The sequence below is a fragment of the Ochotona curzoniae genome, unplaced genomic scaffold (genome assembly GCF_017591425.1).
Source record: "Ochotona curzoniae isolate NIBS_2020 unplaced genomic scaffold, NIBS_Ocur_1.0 scaffold_3208, whole genome shotgun sequence".
Lineage (NCBI taxonomy): Eukaryota > Metazoa > Chordata > Mammalia > Lagomorpha > Ochotonidae > Ochotona > Ochotona curzoniae.
In genome coordinates, this window is record NW_024467106.1 from 54,433,084 (window position 1) to 54,453,234 (window position 20,151).

At 42.8% G+C, this 20,151-nt stretch overlaps 1 protein-coding gene across 11 annotated transcripts in view; it reads left to right on the forward strand.

The window, feature by feature from the left end:
- The window catches only part of AGTPBP1 (ATP/GTP binding carboxypeptidase 1), a 179,374-nt gene that overhangs the window by 60,911 nt on the left and 98,312 nt on the right, over positions 1-20,151 (forward strand). For 8 of the 11 annotated variants that reach the window (XM_040963438.1, XM_040963436.1, XM_040963440.1 and 5 more), the window contains 5 exons: positions 5,642-5,705; positions 6,135-6,281; positions 8,778-8,909; positions 13,112-13,205; positions 17,892-17,929. In XM_040963438.1, coding sequence (XP_040819372.1) covers positions 5,642-5,705; positions 6,135-6,281; positions 8,778-8,909; positions 13,112-13,205; positions 17,892-17,929 — 475 coding nt within the window. Of the gene's footprint in view, positions 1-5,641; positions 5,706-6,134; positions 6,282-8,777; positions 8,910-13,111; positions 13,206-17,857; positions 17,930-20,151 lie in introns of those variants that run through there. The other 3 variants (XM_040963437.1, XM_040963441.1, XM_040963442.1) reach the window with 3 other exon arrangements.

The window sequence follows — 20,151 nt, forward strand, 5'->3', positions numbered from 1 at the left end:
CCAGTGGGAACTGCAGCCTAGTCGGAGCAACTAATCCCCCACCAGGCCTGCCCCCAGCCTCAGTTCCTACACATGCCAGTATGTGCAGCAGGCTGGTCCATAGACTGCTGAGGACTGGTTAACACAAAACACTTCCTGTGTCCCCTTTGGTTCTTACATACATTAATAGGTACTGTGTACTAGCTCAGCCTGGCCAACCCCACTATCCAGTCTACTGTTATGCTGGTGGGAGCTTCAGCCAGGCCTGCCTGCAGCCCTTGTCCTCATGCTCTCTAGTGGGAGCTGCTTGCCCATCAGAGGGATGCCCACAATTTCCCTACTAGGCCCTCTCCTGGTCCTGAATCTTGCACTTTCCAGGTGGTACTGGGAGTCTGCCATGACAGGACTTGCCCCCAGGGCGGCACTTGCCAGCTGATGCTGTAACAAAAGCCATCCAGCCTGCATTTCCTCTGGTTCCTGCCCGCACCAGTGGATATGGTCACTTAGTGCAGCTTGATTCTCCTCCTTACTTTGCTCATGTGGAGGTTAGCAGGTTTTATAGCCCTGCCTAGCCTAGTCTGCTCCAATCCTAGTTCTCACACTCCCCAGTGGGAGTAGTGACCTAGCAGTGGAGCCCCCACACCCCCCTATTAGGCTCATTATCCCTTCTTCCCACCCCCCATCTTGGTTCTTACGTGTGCTGGTGCATGCTGCAGCCCAAACTCGCATGACCCTCCTTGCCTCAGAATTCACCAGCAGATGCTGTAGCCTGGCTAGGCCTGGTCTGCCTCCAGTTCTACCTCATGCTGGTGGGTGCTGTGGCCTTTCCTAGTGCAGCCAGTCCCCAGTCCTGGCCTGTAATGTGAACTGGCTGGTGTAGCTGCCCAACTCAGCCTGTCCTGCGCCCTGTCCTGGATCTCATGTCTGCCAGTGGATATTAGGGACTGGCCTGTCCTTGGCTGCTCCTAGACCTGAGCACACATATGCTGGCTGGTACTGTAACCTGGCCTGGTCTGGGCTGCTCTCAGCCTTGATTCTTGGACTCACCTGAAGGGACTGCATCCTGACAGGAGTTCTCCATGCTCATCTTTCAGGTCACCTTCCAGTAGCAGATCCTGTGCATGCTGGTAGGTTCTTGGTCCAGCCTCACTTGGCCCACCACCTGTCCTGGGAGTTACAGTGACCCTGCCTGACCAGCCCTCACTCATTCTGGCTCTTACAGTTGGGTGCTACAATCCAGCTTTCACATGGTTCAGTGGGCCCAACCTGTTCTATACCCACTTTAACTCTTGTGAGCATAGCAGATGCTGAACCTGGACCAGTCCTGCACACTCAGACCCAGTTCACACCCATGCTACAGCCATGTCTAGCCCTGCTCACCACCTCTATTCCTGCTCTTACGCTCACCAGTGAGAACCGCAGCCCAGCCAGGACATTCCCTAACTTCCTTACCAGGCCTGTTGCCAACCACAGATCTTGCGCATGCTGGTGATTGCTCTGACCCAGCCCAGCATAGCCCATCCCCCATCTTGGCTATTATATTAGATGCTGCAGCCTCCAGTCCCAACTCTCACCAGTGGGTGCTGTAGCTTAGCCCTGCCCAGTCTGCCCCCATCTCTGGCTCTCATGGAAACCAGTAGGTGTGAGAACCTAGCCTAGCCCACATGGCCTATATCCTAGATCCCACACCTGCCAGTGTGCTTACTGTTTGGCCTAGCTTTGCCCAGTCCACACCTGTTCCAGAACCAACCCACATACCTGCCAACAAGTGGAACAGCCTTGCCTGGCCTAACAAACACTCAGCCCTGACTCGTGCTCATCAGTGGGAGCTTCTGTCTACCAGGAAGAGTTCCCAAGTTTCCATACCATGCCCAGATCTCATGCGTGCCAATAGCTTTTAGGCCCTTACCCAGTATACTCCACCCCCCAGTATTGGCCTTTGTGTGTGCTGGTGGATATTGTGGCCTGGCCTGCCCCAACCCAGCTTTTGGGTGTGTCTGCAGGTGGGCACACGTGGACTAGCCTGGACCAGCCTGGCCTGTTCTGAACTCTGGTATCCATGAGTGTTGGAGAGTTCATGGTTATACCTAGTTTGGTCTGTCGATACCTCCAACTCTTGAGCAAACCAGGGGATAGTACAGTCTCATAGGGACCAGCCCACATATTCTTAGAATCTGCCCTCAGTCCTGGCTCTCTCGTGTGCTGGTTAGTGGCATGGCCTAGCCTGATCTGACCCATCCCCTGCTCCAGCACTCATTGGTGGGTACTGTGGTCCAGCCTTACCAAGTAGGCCCCTGGTTCTAGCTTTCATGTGCAGTGCTATATGGTGGTCAATGCTAATTAGCCCAACTCAAGTCTCGCATGTGGCTTGGTGCATTGATCTAACCCAGAAAGATCCTTCAGTTTGCCTGGTTGAAACCTCTGTGTCTTAGCTTCCTTAATTATCTGCAAATACAGTGGCCATGTTGGCAGAAGTCCCCCAGAAGTCACTCCTTACCTATAATGTACTCCCTTAGCTGTCCTCCCTCCTACATATCCTATTCCTCCTTCCCTGATGAATCCAAACCCCCCATTACCATGAGCTCATGGGTTCCTCAGCCCTGTCTTCTGTTGGGGAGGTGTGCTGGCCTGAAGCACTGCCTGCTCATCCAGGATTCCAGATCCAGACCTCTGGCACATGTGCCGGCCTGGGACCTTACCCCTCTGTCCATCCAGGACTCAGGCATGTTAATGAGTCCCCAAGTCCACCAGCACACCAGGCCAACATGCCATCCTGTGGCCCTAACGCCACCACCACTACCACCTGCCTAGGACCTAAACATGTGCGGGAGTCCCAGACTTGCTCCGTTCCACTGGCCCCCAGTGCCAGTTCCCTCATGCTCTGAGACCACCTAGCAGAAAACGAGGGCTTTTTCAGTAGGAATACAATTTGGGGCTGGCATTGTGTGTCAGTAAAGCCAGTGCCTGAAGGGCTGGCATCCTTACCTGGAATGGATTTGAGTCTGGGCGGCTCCACTTCCACTCTAGTTCCCTGCTCATGTGCCTGGGACAGGCAGCGGAAGATGAGGTCAAGTGATTGGGTCCTTCCCATGTGATACACCTGGAAGAAGCAGCTGAATCCTGGTTTCAGCCTAGCTCAGCCTGGTTGTGGCTGCCATCTGGTGGATGAACTAGTGAATGGAAGATTTCTTTGTTCTTGGCTCTGCAACTCTGCCTTTCAAATAGATAGATTAAAAACAAACAAACAAACAAAACCGAGAGTTTTGCCTCTGAAGTTAAAATGGGAAGAAAAGTAAATTAGAATTAGGACATTTCTGTAAAAGTGAAGTTGGAACTCCTATCGAATATCAAAGAATATTTTAAAGCTTTATTGATTAAAATAGCTTAGTAAGTAGTGGACAGTGTAACAGAATAGAGAAATCCCAAAATAAACTAAAATGCTGGTGGGAATTAAATACTGCATAATCAAAGTAGTGTTTCAGATAAGTAAAGGACCTGCTTAACAAGTAGACCTGGGGCAAATCATTAACCGTCTGGAAAGGTATAATATTGAGTTTTTACCTCATTTTTCTTTTCGTATGAAACTAATAGTTAAATATGGACAGTTAAGTCTTAGTACTAGAGAAGCATAGGGAGATTTTAAAAAAATAACCTGACAGAAAGAAGCTTCTATATGTATGCAACAAACAGGGGCCATAAAAGAAAAGACTGATAAATTCAGCTACAAAAATGCATGAGTGTAAACACCATTATTAATTGGAAAACTCATACATTTTCTTTTTTTAAAAAATTTATCTATTGATTAAAAGCAAAGTGACAGAAGAGACAGAGATATAACTTTTATCCATTGCTTCACTCACTAAAAGGCCAAAATGGCCAGAACCGGACCAGTCTACATCCAGGAGCTGGGGGCTTCTTCTGGGTCTCCCATGTGGGTGCAGGGTTCCAGGAACCTGGGCCGTCCTCCACTGCTTTCCCAGGCACATTAGCGGGGAGCTGGATGGCAAGTGGGGTGGCTGGGATCCTTATGGGGCACCATTGCTGCAATTGGTGGTGCCTCACAAAACCATTGCACTGTAGTGCCAGCCCCACATGGATTTTTCTTTATCCTATGAAGAGCTACAAATCAATGCAAAAAAAAAAAAGATATGCAATGGTTATGAATAGACAGGTCCCAGAAATAGAAGACTAGTGTCACTTGAGATTGAACATCATTTCCAGTAAGAGAAATATAACTGAAATACGTTCTCACATCATGGAGTGGGTTGACCAGGCTTTGTCAGTTAGATTCCATTGCTGATGGAATTGTAAATTATATGATGTGCAGCAGTTTGGTGACATCTGCCTATGTGAATGCCCATAAGTTCTGACCTAGACATTTATCCCAGAAACAAATGTGCTTCGTCACATATAAAAATGTCTAGTTGTTTTTTGAAAGTTTTTTATAACAGGAAATTGAAAAAAGCCTAAGCATGTAAAATAAATGATTAAGTTACATGAACAAGGGACATGGGCAAATGAGGAGACCCAGAAATATTTATGGAGGAATTACTATTTTCTGTGAACTTTTTGAGAATCCCTCGCTTAATGGAGTTTATCTTTTAGCCCATAAAAAGGATAAGGAAGTTATGTATTGACCAAGATATAAGGTGTCCAGGTACAGACTAGTTTCCAATGGGTAGAGCCCTTTGATGAAGTAAATGTGCCTGAATGTTTGTGTAAATGGATTCTTAGGACACAAAGCTAGCATGATTGCCCTCTACGAGGGAGTTGGCATACACACATCTTAGTGCCTGTTAAATTATTATTATTATTTTTTAGGATTTATTTATTTTTATTGAAAAGTCAGATTTACAGAGAAAAGTAGAGACAGAAATGTCTTCCATCCGCTGGTTCACTCCCCAAATGGCCAGAATGGCCGGAGCTGAGCCAATTTGAAACCAGGAGCAAGGAGTCTCCTCCAGGTCTCAAGGCTTTGGGTCATCCTCTGCTGCTTTCCCAGGCCACAAGAGGGAGCTGGGTGGGAGGTGGAGCTACCGGGATTAGAACCGGCACCCATGTGGGATCCCGGCATGTGCAAGGGGGAGGATTGGTCAATGGAGCCATCACTCCAGGCCAAGTGCCTTTTACATTATTTATTTATTTGCTTTTGATTTTATTTGTTTGATAGGGAGCGTGAATACAGAGAAACAAAGAGACGTAGTTATCCATCTGTTCCTCAGATGCAAAGCTGAGGATGGACCAGTTTGAAACAGAGATTCAAGGATGGAGTCATACCTGCTCTCTCCAGGGTGTACATCAGCAAGAAAGCCGAAGTAGAACCCAGGCATCCATGTGGGCTGTGGGCAGCTGAGCTGCTGAGCCAAATGCCCCTCCTGGCTTTTGCTACCTGTTTGGTAGAAGGATGAAGAGTTCAATTGTCAGATTAATTCCTCCTTTGATATTGTTGCCACTAAGAAAGCAGTAATTCAGATGATTTGTAAAAATTTTTAGTGGCAGTCAAAAGAAACTGAATATATGAGAATAGTAGAAACCCAAATATATTTGTTTTTAGAGAAAAGTCATTCGCAAAATGTTGGCAGTTCCCAACAAGTGGAAAAAAAATATTTGGGAATGACAAAATTACAGTGTCTTAATGAAACAAATCAATTATTTATTTCAGAGCATGAAAGATCTTCAAACTGCACTTAATATCTTAAACATTCTTGTTGAGCTGGTGTCCGCTGGTAAGTTTTTGTTTCTGTCGGATTGATTTCTGTTTGTGAGTAGTCATCAATAATGTAAGATTCATGTGTGTTTTATGTGGAATTTTCTGGTACTTGGAGCAGGGGCTCTTCCGAATACTGAACTGAAACATTGAAATCTCTTTGTGCGGTGTTACTTTGTTTTTTGGTGTCTGTAAGTGTTCCTCCAAATACTCCAGGAACAATACGTTTAAGAGCCTGAACTTAACTTATAATTTTGGTGTTGTATGTTTATTCTTTATGTATTGCGTCCTTTGTAAGTGAAATAAAGTGATATTGGCAGTATTTGTTTTAGTAATTAGCACTCTTTTTTTTCAATCAGCACTGTGAACATTTGTGGAACAAGAACAAATTGTGATAAGCTGGTATAGGAAGGTTTTATTATGAAAAGCATTTTTTTCTAACTTTTAGGTGGAGGTCGAAGAGCAAGTTTCTTAGTTGGCAAAGGTGGTTCACAAATACTGTTACAGTTGCTTACGAATGCCAGCAAAGAATCTCCCCCAAATGAGGAGTTAATGATACAGATTCATTCAGTTCTGGCAAAGATTGGACCAAAAGGTAAAGGTTTAACGTCTAGGCCATCTTTGTAACTTCTAGAGTCATCTTTGTAAAATTCATTCTTTCTGCCTTTAATTTGCTCACTTTAGAAAAGTCTAATTGTTACTGCTTTTTGCTGGTTTTAGTAATGGAATGCTTTGTATGGTTATCTAGTAACCTTCAAGAGAGGAGGGACCAGTGGCCAGCCTTGTGGCAGAGTGTGTTAAGCTGCTGTTGCCGATTGCATTCCATATACGTGCTGGTTCCTGTCCCAGCTGCTCCGTTTCTGACTCAGTTATCTGCTCGTGTGCCTGAGGAAGCAGCAGCAGAAGGCCCAGCTTCTTGGACCCCTGCTACCTTAACGAAGCTCCTGACTATGGCCTGGCCTGGTTAGCTTAACAGATACAGACATCTTTTAAATGGACTCTCAGGAATCGAAGTTCAAAGATTATATGAGTCCCCAATCTCTTAGAATTATCATGAGAATTTTGCCTATGGCATATGCATATGACCTTTTTTTTTTTTTTTACAAAAGATATATTTATTTTTACTTGAAAAAATTATATATAGGAAGACATAGAGAGAGAGAGGATCTTCCATCCATTGTTATACTACCCATTTGGCTGCGTGGTCAAAGCTGGGTCTGAACCTGGGAACCAGGAGTTTCTTCCGGGTCTTCCATGTGTGTTCAGGGGCCCAAGGCCTTGGGCCATCTTTTGCTGCTTTCCCAGGGCATTAGTAGGGAGCTGGACCAGAAGTGGATTAGCCAGGACAATAACTGGCACTCATATGGGATGCTAGCGAAATAGGCCAGAGAATTGACACACCACTCTGCCAGCCCCAGCGTATAGATTTTAAATTTTAAATAAAATTTATTTGGCTGAAATACCATCCTGAAAAGTGTGTATTTACGTAGTTTAAGATTCAGGAGGGTGGGGAGAGGGAGGGGAAACCCCAATGCCTATTAAACTGTATCATAAAATAAAGAATTAAAAAAAAGAAGATTCAAAGCACATCTTTTTATTATTTAGTTGGCAGTTGTAAACTGGTAAGCAACACTGATTGGATATTAATTTTCCTGGTGGGGTCTTAAGAAATAAATATGCAAATATTCAGTTATTTAAGAATTGTGTGGTGTTGGAAGGAAAATCCACTGTTTGCAGTGGGCGCCACTTTTGTCCCGGGTGCTTCACTTCCAGTCTGGCTCTTTGTTAATGCACCTGGGAGAGTAGCGGAAGATGACCCGAGTGTTTGGGCCCCTGTAATTCATGGGAGAGACCTGAAAGAAGCTCCTGGGTCCTGGCTGCTGGCTTCCACCTGGCCCAGAGCCAGCTGATACAACCATCTGGGGAGTGAATCAGAAGATGAAAGATCTCTGCCTCTATCTCCTCCTCTCTGATTTTCAGAATAAATTACTAAAGAGAAAAGTATTGCCTGTGTCTTTGTTTGAATCTTGTGTGAGGGATAGATTTACTTTTGAGATTTTTTTTTTTTTTTTTACCAAAAGTGAGAATGAAAACTAAAATAAGAAACTGTTATTTTGCATTATGTATCACCTCATGTTTCCTTCTGTGATTAGAAATAACTTACCTTCTGGTTTTCATGAAGTTAAAATATTTGTGTACTTAATTTGTATTTATTAAATGTTCAAGTTGTAGGCATCTGCATTTTTCCTGTATATTTGAAAAAGTTTTGTGCTGTTCTCTACTGTTCATCCCAGTTTTCCATTTTTCATGTCATTGAAGGCATCATACAGGAAATTTTTTTCTGTGTTAATGATTTTCTAAACTTTCTTATGTCTTGAGAGGTCAGATTAATTTTCCTACAGGAATATTTAGTTTTTGTTTTTGACTTAGAATTTTTTTCTTGGTTATTTATTTTCATTGTATTTGAAAGACAGAATGATTATTTGATTTTGCATTTTTTGATTCACTCTCCTAATGCCCTTAACAGTCTGGGCTGGGCCAGGCTGAAGCTGCCAAGAGCCTGGAACTCTGCCTGGGTTTCTCACATGGGTGACAAGTGACCCAAGCATTTGGGCCATCTTATCTGTCTCCTAGGGTGCACATCAACAGGAAGCTGATTTAGGAGAGGAGCTAGCACGGGAACTCCGATTTGGGATGTCGGTATCCCAGATTTTCCATATGAAATGTTTAATTTTTAAGTTGATTTAGAATTGTTGTACTCAGCTATGTAAAGGTTTTCCTGGGAGATGTGCAGACTGAACATCTGCGGTGGGTCAGTTATATTCTTCCTTTGACTTGCAACAGGCTTAAGTGTGGGCTGTTCTCATTGTTTTCTCCCACCCTAACCTGTCTCCCACATGCCCTTCACTACATTGTTTCAAGTGTAAGAGGTATTTTCAGTATGTGATTATAATTTTGATCATTTCGAATCTATATTTTATTTGACAATATGGGAGCACAATAGAAATATAAGACATTCTTGCTTTATGATATTTTCATTTTATTCAACATTTACATGTGAATAAATCCTAATTTTGCTTCTTTTAAACAGATAAAAAATTTGGAGTGAAAGCTAGAATTAATGGGGCTCTGAATATCACACTGAATTTGGTCAAACAGAATTTGCAGAATCATCGCTTGGTTTTGCCTTGTCTTCAGCTTTTACGAGTGTACTCTTCCAACTGTGAGTGTCTGAGCGGCCTTTCAGTTAATTCTGTGTTGTGGAGTTACGCAAAGTGAAAATCTCAGAGTGCTTAACACTGTGAACTTTTTAAACTTATGGAAAAAGAAAGTGCAGCATAGGTATGGCTTGTTGTAGCTCCTAACTCCGTTCCCAGCAAAAGTGATGTAGGGTGAGAAGGTGATTTGACACCACCTGGAGTAGTCTCAGAAAACTTCCAGGTTTGTACACAGCTGGGGTGAGGTAGATGAGGAGGGAGCCCGTGGAAAGGAGGAGGAAGGGCATGAGGTGTTGGCAGCTAGAAAACTCCATTCCCACAGGTGGGAGGAAAGCTGAGAAGGAAGGAAGGTAGGGGGCATAGTCACACTGAGTGCATTAACTTCGATGCAGAGTAGGGCAGCAGATCCTGCCTGCGCTCTGGAGAAGGTGGGGAGGGGTCGCAGAGAAGCTCAGATCACAGTCTCTGGAGGAGGTGAGGGGGTCACAGAGGTAGTTCAGATTTCAGTCTCTGTAGGAGGTGAGGGGTCACAGAGGTAGTTCAGATCAGTCTCTGTAGGAGGTGAGGGGTCACAGAGGTAGTTCAGATCAGTCTCTGGAGGAGGTGAGGGGTCACAGAGGTAGTTCAGATCACAGTCTCAGGAGGAGGTGAGGGGTCACAGAGGTAGCTCAGATCACAGTCTCTGGAGGAGGTGAGGGGTCGCAGAGGTAGCTCAGATCAGTCTCTGGAGGAGGTGAGGGGTCACAGAGGTAGTTCAGATCACAGTCTCTGGAGGAGGTGAGGGGTCACAGAGATAGCTCAGATCACAGTCTCTGGAGGAGTTGAGGGGTCACAGAGGTAGTTCAGATCAGTCTCAGGAGGAGGTGAGGGGTCACAGAGGTAGCTCAGATCACAGTCTCTGGAGGAGGTGAGGGGTCGCAGAGGTAGCTCAGATCACAGTCTCTGGAGGAGGTGAGGGGGTCACAGAGGTAGTTCAGATCAGTCTCTGGAGGAGGTGAGGGGTCACAGAGGTAGTTCAGATCACAGTCTCTGGAGGAGGAGGTGAGGGGTCACAGAGGTAGTTCAGATCACAGTCTCTGGAGGAGGTGAGGGGTCACAGAGGTAGCTCAGATCAGTCTCTGGAGGAGGTGAGGGGTCACAGAGGTAGCTCAGATCAGTCTCTGGAGGAGGTGAGGGGTCACAGAGGTAGCTCAGATCTCAGTCTCAGGAGGAGGTGAGGGGTCACAGAGGTAGCTCAGATCACAGTCTCTGGAGGAGGTGAGGGGTCGCAGAGGTAGCTCAGATCCAGTCTCTGGAGGAGGTGAGGGGTCACAGAGGTAGCTCAGATCACAGTCTCTGGAGGAGGTGAGGGGTCACAGAGGTAGTTCAGATCCAGTCTCTGGAGGAGGTCGAGGGGTCACAGAGGTAGCTCAGATCAGTCTCTGGAGGAGGTGAGGGGTCACAGAGGTAGCTCAGATCACAGTCTCTGGAGGAGGTGAGGGGTCGCAGAGGTAGCTCAGATCAGTCTCTGGAGGAGGTGAGGGGTCACAGAGGTAGCTCAGATCACAGTCTCTGGAGGAGGTGAGGGGTCACAGAGGTAGCTCAGATCACAGTCTCTGGAGGAGGTGAGGGGTCACAGAGGTAGTTCAGATCACAGTCTCTGGAGGAGGTGAGGGGTCACAGAGGTAGCTCAGATCAGTCTCTGGAGGAGGTGAGGGGTCACAGAGGTAGCTCAGATCACAGTCTCTGGAGGAGGTGGGGGGTCGCAGAGGTAGCTCAGATCAGTCTCTGGAGGAGGTGAGGGGTCACAGAGGTAGTTCAGATCTCAGTCTCAGGAGGAGGAGGTGAGGGGTCACAGAGGTAGCTCAGATCACAGTCTCTGGAGGAGGTGAGGGGTCGCAGAGGTAGCTCAGATCAGTCTCTGGAGGAGGTGAGGGGGTCACAGAGGTAGCTCAGATCACAGTCTCTGGAGGAGGTGAGGGGTCACAGAGGTAGTTCAGATCAGTCTCTGGAGGAGGTGAGGGGTCACAGAGGTAGTTCAGATCAGTCTCTGGAGGAGGTGAGGGGGTCACAGAGGCAGCTCAGATCACAGTCTCTGGAGGAGGTCGGGGGTCGCAGAGGTAGCTCAGATCAGTCTCTGGAGGAGGTGAGGGGTCACAGAGGTAGCTCAGATCAGTCTCTGGAGGAGGTGAGGGGTCACAGAGGTAGCTCAGATCACAGTCTCTGGAGGAAGTCGGGGGTCGCAGAGGTAGCTCAGATCAGTCTCTGGAGGAGGTGAGGGGTCACAGAGGTAGCTCAGATCAGTCTCAGGAGGAGGTGAGGGGTCACAGAGGTAGCTCAGATCACAGTCTCTGGAGGAGGTTGGGGGTCGCAGATGTAGCTCCGATCAGTCTCTGGAGGAGGTGAGGGGTCACAGAGGTAGCTCAGATCAGTCTCTGGAGGAGGTGAGGGGTCACAGAGGTAGCTCAGATCACAGTCTCTGGAGGAGGTGGGGGGTCGCAGAGGTAGCTCAGATCACAGTCTCTGGAGGAGGTGAGGGGTCACAGAGGTAGCTCAGATCACAGTCTCAGGAGGAGGTGAGGGGTCACAGAGGCAGCTCAGATCACAGTCTCAGGAGGAGGAGGTGAGGGGTCACAGAGGTAGCTCAGATCACAGTCTCTGGAGGAGGTGAGGGGTCGCAGAGGTAGCTCAGATCAGTCTCTGGAGGAGGTCGGGGGTCGCAGAGGTAGTTCAGATCTCAGTCTCTGGAGGAGGTGAGGGGTCACAGAGGTAGTTCAGATCTCAGTCTCTGGAGGAGGTGAGGGGTCACAGTTGTAGTTCAGATCTCAGTCTCTGGAGGAGATGAGGGGGTCGCAGAGGTAGTTCAGATCAGTCTCTGGACACTCCCAGCGAGCAGCTTCACCCCCGTGAGGGTTTCCTTCCCGTTCTCTCACTGTGCAGTGACTGTCTTGGTAAAATAACACAAAATGCCAGGAGTGTGTATGTGTGTCTGTACTCTCATTAATATGGTGAAAGTTGTGCTTCGACGAAAATACCTTGTACACTTACATAATTAATATTTCTATAATGAAGAAGAGTGTAAGGAAGTGAACGATTTAGATTTCCAAAGAAAGCAGGTAAGAACAGTGCAATACTTATAGGAAAGGAAAAAGTGAAAAAGATACATTAGAAAAACAGAAAACGATTTCTAAAAATAAAACTAGTAGATTAAAAAAATCACAGAAGAGGAAAAAGGAAAATATAACCAAAAATGGCTAATAAATATGCACATTAGGAAATTAAGGTTATCATAGAAAACATTGAAGGGTGCATTTCTGATGCTGCTTTGTTGAATTCACACTAGAAGGCTAGAATATGGTTGCTCATAATTTTTAAAGAAATGTTCAGAATTGAAACCAATGGGCATAATTCTTTGCTTAGGTAATTGGGTCTTCGTTCTGAAATGTTACGATTGCTGCCCCTTTGGCCCTATTGCCATTGGTTAATATCTCTGATACCTCCCGAGCTCGGGTTTCCCTCCGATCTGTTTACTGTAGAGGCCTGCTAGCTCTGGTCTGCGTAAGACACACATCTGATTTGATGTTTCTTTTGGCCGACTCCCTGTTAGCTGGAAGAGACTCTTAATAATTTATTTTGTACTATATCTTCGCGCTCTTGGTCTGACATCATGTGTGTTGACAGCCTGTAGCAGCTTGTACCACGCCGTTCCTTGCTTCTGTTCAGTATTCTGGCTGCCCTTGTCTGCAGAGATCGCCTCCAAGGCCAGCCGCTGTCCTAGGGTCACACTCCCGCTTAGCCCAGCTGTCGCATGCCCTGGAACTGTCTCTGTCCCCTGGGTTAGGGTCTCCATGGTGCAACCCAAGGTGCCTAACTCCCTCTGTTTTGGAAGTTGAGTTCATGATTATTGGGCGTTGTTCCTGCCAGCCTTTGTGGACAGAGATGGCATTTAATTAAGTTTGTTAAATTTATTGAAGAAGGAAGTGGAATAGCTAGTGTTTTCTTAATGATTTTTTTCTATGCAATTTATTTTGAAATTTTGCTGTAATTTCCCATCTAAAAAAAAAAAATCTTCTCCGAAGGTTACCTTAGCTACGATGGACTTTGAGATCTGTATTTGCATTCATCCACAGCAATTTGTATATATTTCTGGCTAAGTATTACCAGATTAACAGCGTTTTAGTTATTGAAGTTTTTTTTAACCATTTTGCACCTTTTCTCTCCCTTCCAGCTGTGAATTCGGTGTCTTTAGGGAAAAACGGAGTTGTGGAATTGATGTTCAAAATCATTGGACCATTTAGTAAGAAGAATTCCAGTGTTATGAAGTGAGTCACGATCTGTTGTTAATTCCGGACATCAATATCCTGATACGTACAATGAGCAGGTTGAATTAAATTGTATCTAGCCTCCTTTCTTAGTTCTTAAATTATGACTTTTATCATGATCTGCTTTTGATCTTCAGATACACATCAACATTAGAATGTCTTAGATTTATTGATTCTGTAGTTTATAGAAATTTATACTTTGAACATTTCTGAATAGCATAAGAGGAAGAACACATATCATTCGCTCAGAAACATTTATTGAGTGCCTACTATATTTCCCGACCAGTTTGGCAGCTTTTAATGACCATTTTCTTCATTCTCACAATTACCCAAATGTGTCCTCAATTTACTGGTCTGTTTTGTCAGTCATGTCAGTCTTTGTCGCCTACGTGTGTGAATGTGTCTACATTTTCATCTTTCAACTGCAGTACATAAAGTGGCTTCTGGTTATTTGTTCACATTTAGTATTTTTAAAAACTATATTAGAGGTTATTTGAAAGATCAAATTGTGGAATTTGCAAACCTGCATGAAATATAGTTTATATGATATTCTATCAAATGATTTGCTTTGGTGGAATTACTCATTGCTTAATGTATGCAGCTATCAACATTTTTTCTACTTCATTTCATTTATTTCCTATTTAAACTGTTGTTTGTTTTTCCTGGGGTGCTTTTTCAAGCACATTGAAGTTAGTGTGTGTGTGTTTCTGTAAGCACATCCCAGACACTTTCTTTGACTGTTATCATTAATTTACTAAATATTGCAGTTACATAACTCTTACAAACAAGGACCTAAAATAGCCATATTACTATAATCATATGTAACTAAATTATTAATTAATCTGATCTAGCCTTCAGGTTTTTCCAGATTTCTGAAAACATCTGTATCTTTAGAGTTTGAATCAGAATTTGTACAAGGTACCTTCTTCCTTATTACATCGAGGAACTTTGTAAGCCTACGTAGAAGTAGAGAAAATAACGTAACAGGCTCATCTGCAGCTGTCCACTGACTTGAACAGTAATTGATATTCTGCCATTTTGCAGTTTTCTTTTTTTTCTTGCCTTGTTTATTCCGAGAGTATTTTAAAGCAAAGATTAGATATACATATTGAGAGAGGAAGAGAGACAGAGAGAAATATCTTCCATCTGATGATTCACTCCCTAAGTGACCCCAATGGCCCGTGCTGTGTCGATCTGAAGCCAGGAGCCAGGAGCTTCTTCCAGGTCTCCCACGTGGGTGCAGGTTCCCAAAGCTTTGGGCTGTCCTTAACTGCTTTTCCAGGCCACAGGCAGGGAGCTGGATGGGAAGCGGGGCTGCCGGGATTAGAACTGGAGCCCATATGGGATCCCTGTGCATTCAAGGTGAGGAATTTAGCTGCTTGGCCACAGCGCCAGGCCCCCAGTGTCCTGTTCAGGTCTGGTTTTGAAGTCGTTTGGGTTGCTTTTGTTGTGGCTGTTACAGAGACACTGTGAGTGTGGACAGCCCTGAGCTGTTACTGCTGGGTGGATACTGAGTAATGGACTGGCTGCCTTGGTGGTGACTGTTGGTTATAACTTTTGAAAATGACCTTTCTTTGACAGGCGAGATGTGTAGCTGTTGAAACACATCGAATATTATGGCAGTAATTGTTGTAACTTTTAGTTTTTTTTTCCTTGTCATTTTGTGTCGTATTTCCTTCTCTTCTTTTTGCATGCCTGCAAGTTTTTGATTGGGTGCCACAGATATCACCTTGCTGGTGCTGGAACTGTTTGTATTACTGTAAACGTTCTTGTGGTTTGTTCTGGGGTGTTGAAGTTCCTGGGATGCATCGGTTCTATTGAAGTCTTTTGGGGTGTTTCGGATGGGATGAGAGCACCGTTCTCCCACTCAGGTTTTGCTCCAGTGCTTTAGCCACAGCCAAGGCACAGTCCTTCCGAGTGCCCTGCCATGCACCCTTGGATTTTGAGGTTTCCAGGTAGCTGGTGGAAACAGGTACTGTGAGTCCTGGATACCCACGAAGCCTCTGAGGTGGCTTTTCCCTGTCTGGGGAGTTAGGTCCTGATCACACATGTCCCGATCACTGTGATTCTGGGTGTTCCAGCAGAACCCTCTGGAAATCTCTGGGCTTCTCTGACTGTGCAGGTTTTTCTGTTTTGTCTGTTGATTTTTGTGGGTGCTCTGTGAGCTGTGTTGCCCTGAGCTCTCTTCTTTCTGTCCAGATCAAATAATTCAGGTGCTAGAGTCTAGGACTCATGTAGAATCTGCCCTCCAATGCTATGGGTTGGTACCTCTATGAGTGTAGTAAGTGGGAGCAATTGTAGCAGCCACTTCGTTTGCATCTGTCTCTTATGGATATTTCATTACTACCTATCCAATATGTTGGACAGTTTTTCCATTTTGTCTACTTTTTAAAAAGTTAGGCCTTGTGAGGCGGTAGGTGCACTTATTATCGTTTCATCTTGTCTGGAAGTAGGAGTTTAGATTGCCTTCATATATATATATATGAAATATACTCATATTCATATATATATATGAATATATTTGTAGGAGTGACAGAGGCATTGAGAGAGTGAGGAAGAGAGTGGCAGGGGAGAAACAGAGAGATGGAATGAGTTGTCATCTGCTGGTTCACTTCCTGAATGCAACCATGAACTCTCCTGAACTCTACCTAAGTTTTCCATGTGGGTGTCTGCTGCTTTCCCAGGTGCATCAGCAGGGAGCTTGGACTTGAACCAGGGCTTGGAGGCTCAGATAGGGGATGCTGGCCTTATAGGAGAAGGCTTACTACTAGAAGCCATGCCAATCCATCTTACAGGAAGACTGGAATTTGTTAGTTTCTCATTTCCTTTCTCAGTGAGAGAAATTCCCTTGTCATTGAGGTATGTGTGTGTGTGTGTGTGTGTGTGTGTGTGTGTGTGTGTGAGAGAGAGAGAGAGAGAGAGAGAGAGAGAGAGAGAGAGAGAGAGAGGAGAGACTGAGACTGCTAAAATCTGTAGTTTCCTTGCCTGAAAATTGTTTTAAGAATTAAACTAGAGAACACGTAAATCAATCACCTTCATGGGAGGGTCTCATTTATTGTCTTAATGAACAATTTTCTTTTCCATTTGGTTTCACTGAAACTATAGTTTCATTTGAAAGAGCCATTTAGTTTTGTGTTTAATTATGACCAGTTTTGGGCTATCCTTATTCCAGTAGTTTTATAGTTCTATGTTTTATTGCATGGTTGTAAAAGTTTGACAGGTTTCCTACTGATGATTCACTGTGATAAAAACTGAGTAGATTGTTTCTTAGTTTTCATTTGCTTTTAAACTCAGCATTGCCAGCGCTTCATATTATTTAGAATCAGTTATAGGTATCAGTTGGTAATATTTTTGAAAGCCATGTATCTGACTTTTATTTTGTAAATGTTCTGATGAACCAACCTAAGCTTAGTTGTTAAGAAGTTACACTTGCTGGAAGTTTTGAGCGCTTACTTGCCCTGAGCTTGTAACAGATTTTGCTGTGAACCAGTGTTCGTCCCAACCATGCAGTATGTCATACTTCCTGTCCTTTACTACCAGTGTATGCAACTTTTACTTTATTGTCTCATTTTTGGTTTTAATTTATTGGGTTAGTTTCCTTCCTCCCTCCCCCCCTGCAGAAATGCTTATTTTATTTCATTTTGTAAATTGCATAATTATCTGTGGGAAAGAGAAGTTTGTATTCTGATTCTTATACCCATGGAGAACTTGCTGCTGTGGGTATGTAGTAGGCATTCAACAAATGCTGTTGAGCCAGACACTTAATTTTGGTGACATACATATTTTTAGTACAAATTAATCATAGTTGATATCTTACTTAGAGTTAACATCCACATTTTAATGCAGCTTACTTAGAGTTGTTGAATGTAAGGTATGTAGCCTTACATTTTTAAAGTTACTGAAACCAAACATTATTTTATTTAGTAACTCATTTTAAAAAATAACTTAAATACGGATCCTTCACAGTGATATTACATGTGTTTTAGAGTTGTTTAATATTAGCTAGTCTATTTCACTGTGTGTTAAGTGAATACTTACATTCCAAGAAAGTACAAGCTTCTTAAATATTTGAGGCTGTTTGTACTGTAGGAGACCAGTAGTGTTTGTGAAGTATTAGGCTCATTATGCTCTGTAGTGTCTTGTGGCTGAAAATTATCAAGTGTTCGTGCTTTTCTCTTTCAAAAATTGGAAATTCTAAAGTATCTTAAATTGGTTATTATTACCTTAAATATGAGGAATAGAACAGAAGTTAAAGTCAGAAAGATAAAAAAACAGCTTATGAGAAGTAAGAGTTTTGAACCTAATTTATGCTGAAACTTGGTTTTGTTTTAATTTTTTGCTAATCGGGACCTACAGATAGTATGGTTCTTTTGTGAAATCTCTCAGGGTCAGATATAGGTATGATAATTTTTCCATTTATCCAACTCCTGATATAAAACACACATTCTTTTTTTTTTTTGCCTCCTTAACTTATGTTTTTGATGCTATTTCTATTTTCTTCCTCGTGTCCACTTTCACATTGAAGGGGGAGAGATGTATACAGAGAAGCAACATGTTTAATTGATGCTAACAAGAATAAATTTTGGAATAGATAATGGGATAATTATCTGAAAAGATTGTATGGATTTCCTATTGTAGATTAATTTTACTAGTGTTGTTGTTGTTTGTGTTTTCTCATGTTGACAGGGTTGCTTTAGACACTCTTGCTGCATTGCTAAAATCAAGTAAGTTTTTAAATACTAGAAATACTAGATAACTTTCTGGGCATTCTATTTATTCTTTTAAAGAAACTGGAGATGTGGTTTTAGTTTACAATGGTAAAGGTGGTTCTAATAGCCTATTGTCAACGTTGATTTTGCATTCTAGTGCAGTTGATAGATGTTATAACTCTTGTCATTGTTGAGCTGTAATCCATTTAGTGTGTTAATATAATGCAAACATTTATATCCTAAATCTGCATTAATATAAACATAAAAACCTGTTAGTATAGGAAAAATATATATGTATATGTGTATATATATTAAAAATGAGACCAACATGAGATTGAGAATTCGTGAGAAATAAGTTGAACAGCTACTGTCTATGTATAACCCATGATTTTAAGTTAAACCTTATTGTTAGAAATATTGTTCATACCATAACTACATATGTATAAGTTGAAAAAGTAACTGTCAATTTAATCTGATAGATACATTTACAAAATAAAGCACTGTTTATCTTCATAATGAAAGCATCAGAGTAGATGTGTCCGATATGGGCCTTTTTGAGAGTTAATCCACATTTGCGTATTTTTCTTTCCAAGATGTTTAATATCACTATTTTAAACACTAATTTTCATTAGTACTCCTTAGAATATATAGTCAGCATTTTGTTGCGTTATGAAAATATGACATTTGGTCTTAAGGATTTATGTTGACAGTTTTCCTGTGGTTCCCACTGCCAACATAAAAGAAAACTGCCCAAGATGGGACCAACTGGCCTTTTAGTTTGAGTTACCCTAATTTTTAAAATAATAGTAGATGATTAATTGGTTGAAATATGATATTTGAGAAAGTAGTGGCTTATTAATTTTTTAAAATTAAAAATTCAAGCATTAAAAAATTAATAGAAGAGTCACTTTAGGTATTAGTATTCTGTTCCAGAGTCATCAAGTGGTAATTTTATTCTTGAAATGAAACAAATATATGGTATCCACTTAGATTAACCCCGTTTTTATTTATGATGTAATAAACTTTAAACCAACTTTAAAAGGCACTTTGATGTGTCCTGACTATGTGGTTTAAGTTGTGTAAAGAGTGATGCTTAAATGAGTGTGGGTGTATACTTTTGAGTGGCAGTGGATGAGAACAGATGTTTAAACTCAAGTTTTATTAAAAGTTACTGGTTTTCAGAATCATAGATGTCAAAGTCTCCTAATTCTGAGTCAGTAAATCTAAGACTTCCAGTGTTTCCTGTATTTTTAATGAATCAGTTGACTGAGATGACTAAAGTCAGTTTTCTTTAGAAGTTTTTATCTTACTCCCTGCCTTACTTCAAAAGGTGGTAGCCAGAGATACCTATTGAATGCATCAAGATTGAAAATGAGCTTTGAGAATGACTTACATCAGGAGTGGGCACCCTTATTCCTGTTGAAGACCATTTGGATATTTGTAACATCATTCCTGCACCATACAGATTTTCAAGTTAAAAATCTGTCTGCAGTATATTTATTGAATTTTGTGTCCCACCTGTGGTTACCTAGGAAGAACCAGACCAAGTGATTTCTTGAGCCTTACACGGCCTGTGGGCTGGTTGGTCCCCACCCATGCTTTAAATGAGTGTTGCACTAAATAGGATAAACATTTGATAAAGCAAAATAATGTTTAGTAGCACATCTTGCAGATTTTTTGTGAACCATGGCTATTTTGGAGGAGTCACAGTTATTAAAAAAAAAAAATTCCTTCCTTGTTTTGTGAAGGGGAGGACAGACTTGGCTTAAAAGGATAGAATGAGGCTACTAATAATTGTGGTAAAGTGCAAAGCAAAGAATAAGAATCCAGAACGTGTTCAGTTGCCATTGCTGAAATATGGATTAGCCACCATAACCTAGAGATTAACCTAAGATGAGTTTAACTTAAGGGAGGGAAGAGGAGACTGGTGGGGAGTTTGCTGCCCTGAACACGTGCATAAGCATTCTTTTACTGATCTGTTTTCATTGTACTCAGTACAGATTGCAGGTAGTTCGTTTACATTTCCTTTAAGATTCACTAAGCACCATGTTCCACTTATGGCCAGGTTTCTTATTTGATCTTTAATCAAGAATTTTAGTGTTTCTCATAAATACCAGTTAGGGCTACTGGGAATTCTGGCAGAAGCGCACCAAGTTTGTAGAAGAATCATCACTTTGTCTACAAACTAAGGCTTATGTAGTCTCACTGGTGCAGAGTATTTATTTACTTAAAATTCA